This window comes from Atractosteus spatula, chromosome 8, assembly GCF_055471065.1.
Source record: "Atractosteus spatula isolate fAtrSpa1 chromosome 8, fAtrSpa1.hap1, whole genome shotgun sequence".
NCBI lineage: Eukaryota > Metazoa > Chordata > Actinopteri > Semionotiformes > Lepisosteidae > Atractosteus > Atractosteus spatula.
The window spans coordinates 49,882,736-49,895,769 of NC_142713.1; the positions used below are offsets into that span (position 1 = coordinate 49,882,736).

The window sequence follows — 13,034 nt, forward strand, 5'->3', positions numbered from 1 at the left end:
AAGGGAGAGGGGACACAAGATCACACATGGTTCATATGGAAGCCACCCAATATAATGGCAGGCCACTGGAATACTCCAGAGCAGGAGTAATGTACATGGTCCAGAAAACATTAGGAGAGGCTTGGCAGGGCCTTTCAGGATTGTGAACAACCATCAGGAAAACCTACAGGAGATCTAACTCCAAGAGTAAACTCACTCAATTGCAAAGTAACTGTTAACAAGAAAAATCTGAAATTAGTCTTGCTGCCTTTCAGATTTCAGATATTAGAAGCACAGAACCTAACATAAAAATTCAGTGACTATTTAAAGTGTTTTAAATAAAGTGTCTCATGCGATGTTTTGCTAGCAGCCTTTCCAGTATCTTTGTACTCAGTGATATAACTGGATTTTTCATATTAAGACTAGGTGAAAATATAAACAAATGTACATCAACACTGCTCTGCACAGTTGGGAAACTCACAACTGTTAATGATTTGGCTGCTTGTTTATTTCTGAGTTTGCCATAAAAGAAAACAGCACTGCTTTGAGGTGTGATTAAAATCTTTTTTTTGTATATATATAAGCATGTGTGACAACAGGATTAAACTGAGGAGTCTGACAATTTGGTAGAGAAACTGCATTTAGCAATCTCTCTCATGTCCTGGATAAATGTCAGCTTTAATGATCAGCAAGGCCACTGTATATTAATCTGTCTGTCTAGTAGACAGTTGTGGCCAGGAGCTTCTCAACACAGATTCCAATTAAAGAAGGAAGGATTGGATTCTAAAGCTCCAAATAAAGTCAGGATTGTGTGATTGCAGGAAAGTTCCAAATAATGGGATCATTCCTTCTCTATATTTCATTAGCAGAAACCAAGATTTCTACACTGTGACAATAAATTATTTTAAAACCCATTTTATTAGAATAATATGTGCTTTTTCTCATAAAGTTCAAATTCATGAAAGAATGTCTTGGTTGCCAGATGACAGGTTCCTGTGGCTCACCTTTTTGTGAGTATTTACTTCAACCAAAAATATATTGGGTATTTAAGATACATTTTAAGAGGAAATAAATTAGGTAATTTGACTAGAAGATAGTCATGAAGCAAGATATTAATAGTAATGTAAAGATATAACATATTAATAGTCGACACTTAAACCCCTTCTGTCATGCTTTATATGGCATTCACAAAAGCACATACTATAGTGTGTTCTGAATTGATAACTTTGGAGTTTCTAATGAAAGGTGGGGAGAAGGTAGTACTGCTATTACCCCGAGTTCTGGCTGTTCTGGTATAAATTTGAATCTGTTCATAGATGTACCTCTTCTATTATCAGAGTATGAAACTCACTCTTTTCATGTTTATTTTAGTCTTGCAAAAAGATATCTTACTGAAAAGTATAATTATTTCTATTGCTGTTATTATTAAAAGGAATTAAAAGGCTGTTTGTTTTTCCAACTATACAGGGTATACAACCCTGCCACACTGAAACAAGCACCTCCAAACAATTAGCCATTTAGATGTGTTTTTTTTTAAAAAAACAGCATAAGATAATTATTAGTGCCAAATAAAATTATTTTAGGGGGGGTTTAAGAAAGTTCAGCATTTACAGCATATGCAAAAGAAGGTCAAAGGCTAGCATGAAGAAATGTATTTCACCCTTCCTCTGTACAAATGGCATACTAAAAAGACAGATCATTTTGGAAGTGAATCCATACTGTAGCTCAAAAAACTACTTAACTGCATACAAGAGATCTGCTGTTCTTCCACAACCTTGAATTAACCATCTCCAATTCACTTCTGTGCACTAAAGCCCCACAAGGGCAGACTGTTCACTTTGTGCTTTTATTCACTTTATAGATTTCCAAGAGTAGCTGTTAGTCTAAGAAGAGGTGGAAAGAGAAGCTAAATCGATACAATGGGGAGGTAGGAGGGGAATAAGGGGTGTAAGTGTGTGTGTAGGGGGAGTCAATGCTCTTATTTATGAGAATACTGGCCCTAGGTTGTGGAATGAAATCCAGAAAGGCTGCTCATTTTCTTTGGTCTTTTTTAATTAAAACTCTGGAAGGTCTTAATTGCTTGTTTGCGTTCTCTGATGTGATAAATTCTCATTGATTCCAAATGCAAACGGCTCATTAGAAAAGGCACAGGCTGCAGAAATACCAAATAACATTCCTCTCCCTCTCCTACTGCTTCTCTCCTTTATTTATGTGTGTTTAGCTCAAAAGATAAAGAAAACATAGCACAGATGGCTAGGCTTAAACAATGATTTTGTATGTTGAAAGAAACGTAGCATTAAGAACAACGCTGTTTACCTTTGAATTTTGAGACTGAATGGGCTGAATGCACATGAAAATCTCGTTGTTTCTATGTAATGTATAATTAAGTGTAATGATAACGATAATAAGCACATAATGTGGCGCGGATTCTCCATTATTGCAGTTAGAAAAGTAGAGTGTCTGGAACAGGATACTAGGAGCAAATAGATCCAGGACAAGAGTCTGTGTTCACATGCATTATTAAAAACGACTGAAATAACATTGACAAAGCCAGGGTCCTTCGAGTGAACGATCAAACTCCTCAAAGTGATGCAGTCTGTCAATCACAAGTGTCCTTGTCTGTCAAAAGGCAGTCAACTGTCTAAAGGGAGTTTGTGTTAATGTACATTTCATGCAAGTCACACTCTCAGATGATACAGGGCTCTTTTGTATGATCCAGAACATAATCTTTTGAAAGTCCTGCTGTAGCTACTTTCAAACGTTTCTTCTATGGCTTGAAAGTGTCCTGTAAGAGTAATCCTGGAACATGAAACAATGTAGTACATAGGATAGCTCTTGAGCTCCAAGTCAGCCTTACACAATCTCAAGGCATGCTCACAAATGCTTGTAATCCAAGCATCCTGCCACCCATTTCTCACATGGTAACTGAGTATTGTTTACCTGTTTTTCCTCATGACTACACATTACAGTATAATTAAAACTTCAATTATGTACAAATAAAGTAGCAGAAATTCCAAACTTTACTGCAGTCACGGACGTTTTTATTTTTTTTAATTAACTACAAACTTGAGTTGAGTTTAAACTAGTTTCATACACTACATGTGATACCTCGGAACATTCAAGATTGATATGCAAAGAGAATGAAGGCATTTTCTTCCCATTTCACAGTTATAATTGTCCAGAGGGAAAACTACTGCAGCCGACATTATTCAGACAGTTCAAATTTTAACTAAAGCCTTCTTACGAGAATACACAGGTACATATATTTCAAGGGCTTCATTTCTAAATCATCCAGTTTGGCAATCTTCATTTGAAATTTTCATGTTCTTGTACTGCTATCCAAGTATTTTCTGTATTCTATTCCTCTATTCACTGATTCTTTATTCTTTGCTTTGAATCTGGTATACTACCACCAAACCATATTTATCATCAGGGCATCACATATACTGTAGTTGCTCTCCCATACGGTGATGAAAACATCTTGAGTCTCCCAACTAAAGTAAGGCCTGCCGGACGATAAAACACAATTACTTCATTTCACGCTGTAGAGAGCATCATATCATAATATCTGCATACAGTACATTTTATCCATTGTGAGGGGAAAACCTTCTAAATGTGGGAGAGACAAACGTCGTGAAAAGGCAACATTTAAGATATGGCTTGGAGCTGAGGTTAGAAGGCATTAAAGGAATTAAAGCTGGTGCTAGTGTTAATGAAATTGGATGTCTTCTTGGTTTACCAGTTACTGCTGTTCGTAGGGTATATGGGGATTCAGAGAGCATCCATGTAAGTGCTGATTGTGCAGCACCACTTTCTTCAAAAGTCAATTCTGAAGAAAATTAATCCTCCGGCAGAGAAACCCTTAAGTGTATAATTGCTTCGTTATTCTGCAATTCATTTTCCATTGCACATTTCATGAACATGAGCACCCCAGAAAATAACAACATCTTACTGTATCAGCATCCTGATCTGTGATTAGGAATTGTGATTTTAATACAAGGGTGATTTCCATGCAGTCTTCTACCTTCTACCTGCCTTAATGAAATCATGGAACATACAATATGATACTTTTTTTATTTAAATGTTAAACTGTCTACAGATTGTTATTATAAGAAATCATTATTAGTTTAAATTCAAGAATACCAACAGGACACCACAATGTAAAGGTTGAGGAAAATAGCACAAACAGATGCTTGTTAATCAATGACACAAGTTTCCTCCAGTAACAAGTTGCAGCTGAAACCCTTACTGTACCCAAAGCTTAGATCTGGCCCCTGTTGTTTCCTTACATCAAGCTACACACTGCCATATGGTAGACACATAGAGACACTGATCAAAGCTGTGTGCATTCACAGTTAAGAGCATGTACTGTATGTACTTTTAACACTATTAAGACACCAGACAAGGTACAGTAGGTTCCCACAATATTTACATCAAGCTCTGCAATTATAATCTAGTCACTCAGATGAAGAAACAGAGAGAAACTAGTCCTAAGGATGATATTTTTTAAACAGCATTATTAAAAATCACATTTGTATGATTAAGACGCAAGTCACCCCTGAAAGCAAATAGACTTCAAAGAAAATTTTAATTAATATTTAGTCTGCTTTATTCACTCACACAACACTAATAAAAGCCCATGGCATTCCCACTGTGAGCACTTTTAAACATTAATGCTCCAGTTCCATAAACCTGCATTGAGATTTCATTTTAGTCATGCATTGTTTTCTAATACACAGTCAATGAGCGGCAAGGAAGACTGTAAATATTCTGGATATGTTTTGTCTTCATTAATTCAGCAAACATTGCAGAAAGCAACTTAATATAAAGGCAGGAAGTATACTGTTACTAGTGAAATAGTTATTACTAACATTTCAATGAGTGAGTCACACATGCAATAGTATTTAATTGGATTAATGATTAAAACAGCCACTTGGGAGACCTGTAACTTCTGAAGCACAAGTATGCTAACAATGGTTTTGGTATGGTTTGAAGTGGTATTTCTAAGAAGACACATAGTTCACTCAAAAGAGGTCATGTCTGAGACACAACTGTGGAACTATTGTTTTGTCATTCTGCTGACCTTCAAAGATGTCTCTTCAGAACTGTGCTTAATCAAACCTATTCTTAGATTGTAGAGTTCATCTTCTTCTCCCCTCCAGCATCCAGCATGTTCTCTCTGCGAGCTGCAGACTCCATATCAAGACAGAGTTTTGCACCTCAGTGTTTTAACTTCTGTGTTTTGTTCCTTTTGAAAAGATTTACATAGTAGGCACACATTGTCTTGTACAAGCCAACAGACAGTTCATTACTGGACCTGGTTGAGATGCATGAAGCAATCATATAAACCCTGAGGAGTAATGAGAAAAGCCTGTATGAGGATATGAGACTGACTGCTGGCGCAAGTGCTGCATATTCCCACACATACTCCACATGTGTTTCTGAACTCCTCCTGTTCTTATGAGTTCCCACTCTAATATCCTGCAGTGGGAAATGAAAGAATTGTTCCACATTAAGAACAACTGGGAAATGTGTATATATACTGTATATAAAAAGTTATAAAAGGTAACAGAAGTAGTTCTCACACAACTGGATTTTGCCAAGATTGCAATACTCAAGACACAATCACAGTCCTTTGGTCAATCCATTCCCTAGGTAATGCCATTTCTGACAATGACAAAAAAGCTTAGAGTTTCCAAGAGCTTTTTGTTTGTTTTATTTTTGGATCTGGTTCTTAAAAATAGCTGATCCCGATGAATAAACTGCACCTGCCACTTTTATCTATACAATGTAAGCTCATTAAAACCTAATGGCTACTGCTACCAGAAACTGATGACACATTAAAGCGCTTCGATACACATCGGTTTTCCAGAATGGACATGTTGGAGCTGATTCAGACTAGGTAACCAAAATTAAAAGAGCAATTTTTTACTTTTATTTTTATGTTTTCGAGAGGTGGGTGAGGGATGTGCTTTAACATCAGCTATAAAAGATCAATATTGTATTAACTGTAGCACTCAATAACAGCACTGATACTCCCCTAGCCGCACAGTCCCTGTAGAATTGCTTCCCACAGTGGTGCTGAAACTGGCGATCTAAGCCCTTTTTTCTTTTATGTTTTAATCAATAAGAATTGTGAAGCTGAAATGGATGGCGTGGCCCTTTGATTTCTGTCGTCAGTGCTACATGCGAGACCCTGACCTTTCCTCCACAGCTAGCATGCGGTCAGGCAGTGTCAACATTCCTGATGACGTTAAATGCTATTCTATTCCAGCTTTTCTGATTCTGCTTTCCTGAGGGGCTAAATGTGACACTCTGAAATTGTGCCACAGGTCTGGAGCTTGATCCAAAGAAGCAGTTAAGAGCTGTATCCCCAATACATAAGTGTAAACTATATCAAACATTATGTGTCAAACAGAAAGAAGACCGTACAACACAGGGTCAGCTCTGAAGATTTGTGAAACCACTGATTTTACTAATACACACTTTGATTTCACCATCTTCACCACAAGATGTCTGGAAAGTGTCAAGGGTTTCTCGATGTGTCTTTCTTGGCTAATATTTACACTGGTGACTAATTTTCAGAGAAATCTGTGCTCTCCTTCACATGTCGCAAATCAGAGGAGAAATGGATTTGTTTTCTGTGCTTTCTGGGTTATAAATGACTTTAAATCGATTTGAAATTGGATGTCTTAGTCCAATGGAATGGTCACTGCATTTTGCTTCCAACACTTTTTTTTGTTTGGGCTGGAGTGTGATTGTTGAGATATTGGAGTATTTTGAAACAAATCTCTGGCTCTAGTGAGAGAATCTCATAACACACACAGCTACTCCAATCTAACATTTCCTGTGACAAGACTTCCAGCCTTATATTTTTCAGCCTCTCTTTATTGATTTGTTGCACAGTAGGTTTCATATTCTTTTGAAAACACAGACTGTACAGCTGGAAAAAAAATATTATGGTTGAGAACTGTTTCTTTTGCTATGTAGCAGTATCTTACAATACAAAGGAGCCAAAAAGAACAAGAACATGCCCCAGCCTGCCTTCTAAAAAGGGGTCTAGGATTACCTGGGGTCTATTAACTATTCTGAAGACTTTTACTAAGAAAGGTAAACTCGGGGCCAATCAATTAGGCAGAGCTGTTTATCTCATATCAAGTTGCCTGCTTCGATGAGACATAGATGTTATTCCTGGCTCTCGGCACTGGGCCAAGTAAAGTAAATCCAAGCAGAGCCAGTCATGTGTAGAATACTTTCCAATAACGAAAGGCTTGACGGTTTTATTTATTGTTTCATCATTATTCAATTTCCAGACACTAATCCTCTTCATATATCCACCACTCATGCCCCCTGTGCAAACGGACACTCACTGGGCAACACAATTCTTTTTTTTTTTGCCTTCGCCCCTGGATACTAATTTCTTCACAGCAGGGGAGAGATGGCTCACTGTTTTCACTGCGAGTGAAAGGTGAAGAATGAGCTATTTTCTTCATTGGCTACTAGAAGTTAAAAGCAGAAGTTAACCTCCTTTAATCATTTTCTTTAAAAGAATGGAACATTTCACTTTCAGCGCATTGCAAAACAGATACTATGTTTTTGATTGTGTGTTTAATGTCACTGCAGATCAAACAAATTTGTAAGTATTTCTGGATTGCATGTTAATCTAAAACAATTAGGCCTATTTTGCACAGCATGCTACATAATACATAAAATACAAAATACATACATAAAAAATAAATCAATTGGTCGTAAAATACAGTATATTTCTTTTTTATAAAAAATAAAAACACAGATTCTTTAATAACTCAGTCACTCCCCTATTATTTGAACTCTTTCATTGAAACATACTGTACTATACAATGAAACAATTGTGCCTTTAAGCTATTAGTTTGTACTATAAATATTTGTGTTCTCCTACATTCTTGCCCTTCAGAAAAGCAATAAAAGGGACAAGGACCATAGCTTTGAAATACTGCAACTCCTGAGCTTACAGGTTTCATCTTTTAACTCCCCTATATTTTTATGCTGTGGTCTGTTGCTACATCTTTGACCTTCACAAGCTAACAGATCTCTCTGGGCACTACATTTCCTCTGTACCAGTTCTAGAATTTACAAGCCAGGCCAAACTAGCAATAAGTCCCCCGAGGCCAAAGAAGAGGACAAGTTACCAATTTTCAATTTACACCAACTGAGTAATTCTCTGGGCCTATTGAGGAACTCTCCTATCAGACATAGATCTAGGCTTGTGGGAAAGAGAATCGTTATGGCAACGGGAGATCTGGAGCCCCACTTCTTGCCACACTAGCGGGAACCAATCAATGCTCTCTATGGCTCTTGCTCAATGGAATCGAATTTCTAGTTGAAAAATTAGGACAGGAATTTGTGGAAATCTATCCCTAGGCCTTGGCACCATGCCTCTCACCAGGAACTTAATATCAAAAAGTATCCATGGATCACAGAACAGTCACCAGGGTCCTTCAAGGACCAAGCTACTTTTACAGGTCTGTAGAACAGCAACATGCCCTCGAGTCAAACCTTTCTGAAAAACAGTGACTGCAAGGGTTAAATCATTCCAGATTTTGAACTAAATGCTGAAAAATTCGTCCGTCATTTTTTTTTTTCAAAATCAGCAATATCACAATGACCTCAAATTAAATGTTTGCCACGGAAAGAGTATACAAAAGTATGTTTTTATAGATGATCAAATTGCTAATAAGGTTTTTAATCAAAGGCCATTTTAGAATGGAAAAAAAAATGTTTGCACTTGGATGAAACAGTCACATCACATCATCACTTATCCAATTCTGGGCCATGGTGTCCCAGAGTCTATCCAGGGAAGCACTGGGCGCAAGGTGGGATACACCCCAGACAGGATGCCAGTCCATCACAAGGCAGACACACACACATAAACTCTCACGCACACAAGGGAAGTCAATTAACCTACCAGTATTAACCTACAGAAGTCAATTAACCTACCAGCATGTCTTTGAATTTTGGAAGGAAACCAGAGCGCCAGAAGGAAGCCCACAGGGAGAACATGCAAACTCCAAGCAGATAGCATCCCAGGAACTGAACCCAGTGCCACAGGGCAGCAAAGCTAACCACTGTGCCACCGTGACACCAGTATGATATAGTTTTAAATTTAAATCAAATAAAAATATATATACAGTATACAGAGTGTTCACTACCAGTTAAGCATTACGGATAAACACCAAAGGCTAATCTTCGACGTGCATCTTTCCATTTTAACTGTACGATTAGTCCAATGCAGGGTTATCTAGAACGCCACGAATTATTTTAAAAGATCGGAATGACCTGAAAACAGTGAGAACAATCACTTACACACAATTCCGTTTTCACTTACGTATTGTGCAGCACACACCACCCACAGTGGGGGTCCCCAGAGCCCAGACACTCGCTGCAGGTCGTATACTGTCCACAGGACTCCACCGGCACCCGGGTCAGCTAGGAGATGAAGAGGAGAAAATTAAAGTCTTTCGCATCACTTCTCAACTAAGCGGCAGACCGGCAAAGCCGTGAACCCATTTACACTTGGAAGTGCTGCAATCTCCTCCGGAGTTTTAACCTCACACAGTCTGATCTGTCTGGGTCTCGCAGGGAGAGAGAAGGAGAATGACAGGGAGAGGGCTTTCGGCAAGTTTCTGATTTAATTTACAACATGCCCTCTGTTTTTTTTTCTTTTAAAATGTTTTTTTCCCCCCAACAATGAAAATCTAATGTTTTCATAGGAGCCAGCCATCTATTTTGTGAAGGTTATAATGACCGGACCAAATGCTCATACATTTGCCTTTGCACAATCTAAATATGAAAGTATTAACATTTGTTTGTATTTTTACAGTTATGTTTAAACATAATTTTGTGTTTACACAGTATGTTTACAGTTATTACATGCGGGTCTTCACAGAAGTAACAATTCAGGTGGATCCAAGGAACACTGGACTGTTCCTTTGTGGAATTAGATAACTGCTGTTGCTTATAGGATAAGCTGGAGTTAAAGCCCATGCCAGGAGAAGCACATTGGACCAGAGCTCTTTCTGGTTTCTATAGTGTGAAGCAGTTTACAAGCATGTGACACCCCCCTGAGAGGACACCAGTCCATCACGAAGATTGCCCCAGTAACACTGGTCTCCCACTTATACGCCTGGGTAGACTAGAGCAACTGGGGTACACCGCATCACTCAAGAGAACAACAGCAGTCCCTGCTGTGAGGACATGAACCCACAACCTGTCAGTATTGAGTCCAGTGGTATTCTAGTGCTATTTTTCCATCATAAAAACAGTTCATTTTCTTATAATGTCTTAATTTACTATTAGTCACGAAAAATTTCCTGCCACAATTCCAGCGAATTTCAAAGCAAAAAAGCCTTTTGTCAAACCCTACTCATTCAAACTTTATCAAGGGAAGCTCAGATACTGTAGCTTTAAAAATAAGAGAATATTTACTTACTATTTTTTTAATACTTACAGTAACTTAGTCCTATTTCTTCCTAATTTCTCATCCCATCTAGGTGAAACATTTTGAAAACAACCGCAATGTAGTCATTAACATGGAAATCAGATGCAACATTTAAGATTTTGTTCTTGTAAGAAAATGAAAGGTGAAATTCTATTTCACAGTTAAACAAGTTACCAGGTATTCCTTTATATGGTTAAAGTAAAATAATTTAGTAGATCTTTGCTAGAATATCAATAATAGAAACCTCCAGAGAAGGAGATTCAGCTGTGGGAGTTTTTCTGCAGAAATTACTTTGTGACCGTCAGTTTTAGTAGTGGTGATAAATGACAGATCTTTTACAGTGGTGACCCTTTTTGTTCAGCTACAGCTGGTTATTGACGGTCCGGAGATACTGTGAAAGAAAGTGTGGCACATGACAATTATCAGTGTCTGTCAAAAAATGAGATAACTTTCATCATTTTTGACAATGAGAATCTCAGAAGTTTCTCTGGGCAGACCTCCAAATGATTTCTGTTGTGTTTAGTTTGTTAATCACTAGGTGATACTGTAGCAGCAGTACTAATGTTTTTTTTTCCTTCTCTAAATTTAACTTTTAAATTAAGGTATTTGGAAATCCAATATCCAGCACTCAAAAGTTGGGAAATCTATGACAAATCAGCATAACAATGCCAGGACAGACACAAACAGATGCTCATATTGTCACCATTCAAAATAATTTAATCCACAATGCTGGTGTACAGCACAACCCCTCCTCCTCAACCATTCTTTCTCCATCCATTGTGTTCTGTACTTCAGACGCCAGGCCATGCCTGGTCTAAGAGGCATTCTTGGCATTTCTAGAACATTCTGAGAAGTATCTCTAAAGCACAATTCAAACCTTGCACACCATCGGAATCTCCTGTCTCCGTTGACATGCATATTCAGGTGTAGTATTGTCGTCCCAACACAACTTCCTGAACATTAAAGGACTCAGTAAGTGCTTTATGATCATTTTTATATTCTTTTTATAACAGAAATCTGGGCTGTAAGTATACACATTTTCCATTATCTGCGGACAGTACAGAAACATGTCCACCATGAATAAGGAGGACCTGATCTACATAGTTAATAGAATGCATATACAGTATATTATCAATATTCAGAAAGTGACACTCTCAATTGGATAACAGATCTTGTATAAATAGAATGATTCCAATGATTTGAAATAGAATGAACAGTGGAATGATTTTTAAACAAAAGGATGTGCACATTAAACAAGGGACCCATAGGGCCCTGAAAGGCAGCAGATGATGACCTAGTTACTGTATGTGTTTTTGCAGGTTTTTATCTTGAGGAACCAGTGAGGACTAAATCAGTACGCCTGCACTACCAAGGTAGTTATAAATCAAACTGTTTTGACAGAATGAAATTGCTTCCTCAACTTTGCTTTTTAAGAGTTAAGGTATTTTAGCAGTTTACCAGGGCACTTTTGATCTAATGTTAACTCCTAAAATAAAGCTATTACCATCATTTCTATTAACAGGCACAGTCGTGCACTTTCGAAATGTGCTCTAGATCTTTTCCACGGGAGGTAATGCAACCTGTAATGATGCATTTTAGGCTGTAATTACCTCACAAAAACATTAAGGTCGTGCACGTCTGACTCATGCATTTTATTTACTTTTTCTTTACCACGTCTGGATAGACTTAGGTGAAATAAGAGCCATTGCAATGGCACACATCAGAGCTCTCCTGTATACCTGCTATTTTTAGATGGAAAATATTACCAAAGCACTGGAATAGCAGCAGTGGTGCCTGTCTTGTGAAAATACCATTCCCAGAGAAGCAAAGGAGTACACAGTGAGGGTTTCAGGGGGTGATTGTTATCTTAGGTCCTAGCAGATTCATGAAGTACAGAACAGTGCAGGGACGTTCTTTATTTACCAGAGTCTCTGTTGCACCACTGAGGTGTAAAATTCTAAATCATTGTGCCTTTCCTTTCATTTTATGCACTACTGTCTCTTGCACACTGTACACTCTGCCATTCAAAGCCTTATTTAAAAGGCAGAGACAATACATACACCAACATATTTTAATACACATTCAACACAAAATACAGTGCCCACATAGGCATGCTGTTTACTTCTCTGCCATCACTTAAACACGGTATGATCTGTAGACAACAGAAACTCATCATTTAGGCATCTGTAGTTTCACACTTAAATAGGATTTAATTTTACGGTGGACTAAATCAGTGCAAGTGATCAATTTAAATAGAAACGTATATGGTTGTGCTTTTTATCTTTTTATTTTCTTCGTGTACTTGAAAGCAGCAAATAAAAAGGGAGAGAGAGCATAAAATAGGTTAAATATACTACATCGGCATTAACAAATGAACACCTCAACACAGAACGGTTTATATCATGTAGGTGTGTGTCAGAATTCTGAAAATCATTTCTGTGCCATCTATCTCCTGCTGTATGTCAGAGTAATCAGTAATCCACCATTCACCTACAGCATCCAGGCATGAAGTTAATTACATGTTTGAACGCAATAGGGGCAGTCCAGAACACTATGCAATGCAATGTACAACCCTTCT

At 37.8% G+C, this 13,034-nt stretch overlaps 1 protein-coding gene across 1 annotated transcript in view; it reads right to left on the bottom strand.

Annotated features, from left to right (window-relative positions):
* Window positions 1-13,034, bottom strand: part of plxna4 (plexin A4) — a 326,434-nt gene that overhangs the window by 134,885 nt on the left and 178,515 nt on the right. Inside the window, exon 4 of the mRNA XM_088923555.1 lies at window positions 9,344-9,444. Coding sequence (XP_088779681.1) covers window positions 9,344-9,444 — 101 coding nt within the window. The remainder of the gene's footprint in view (window positions 1-9,343; window positions 9,445-13,034) is intronic.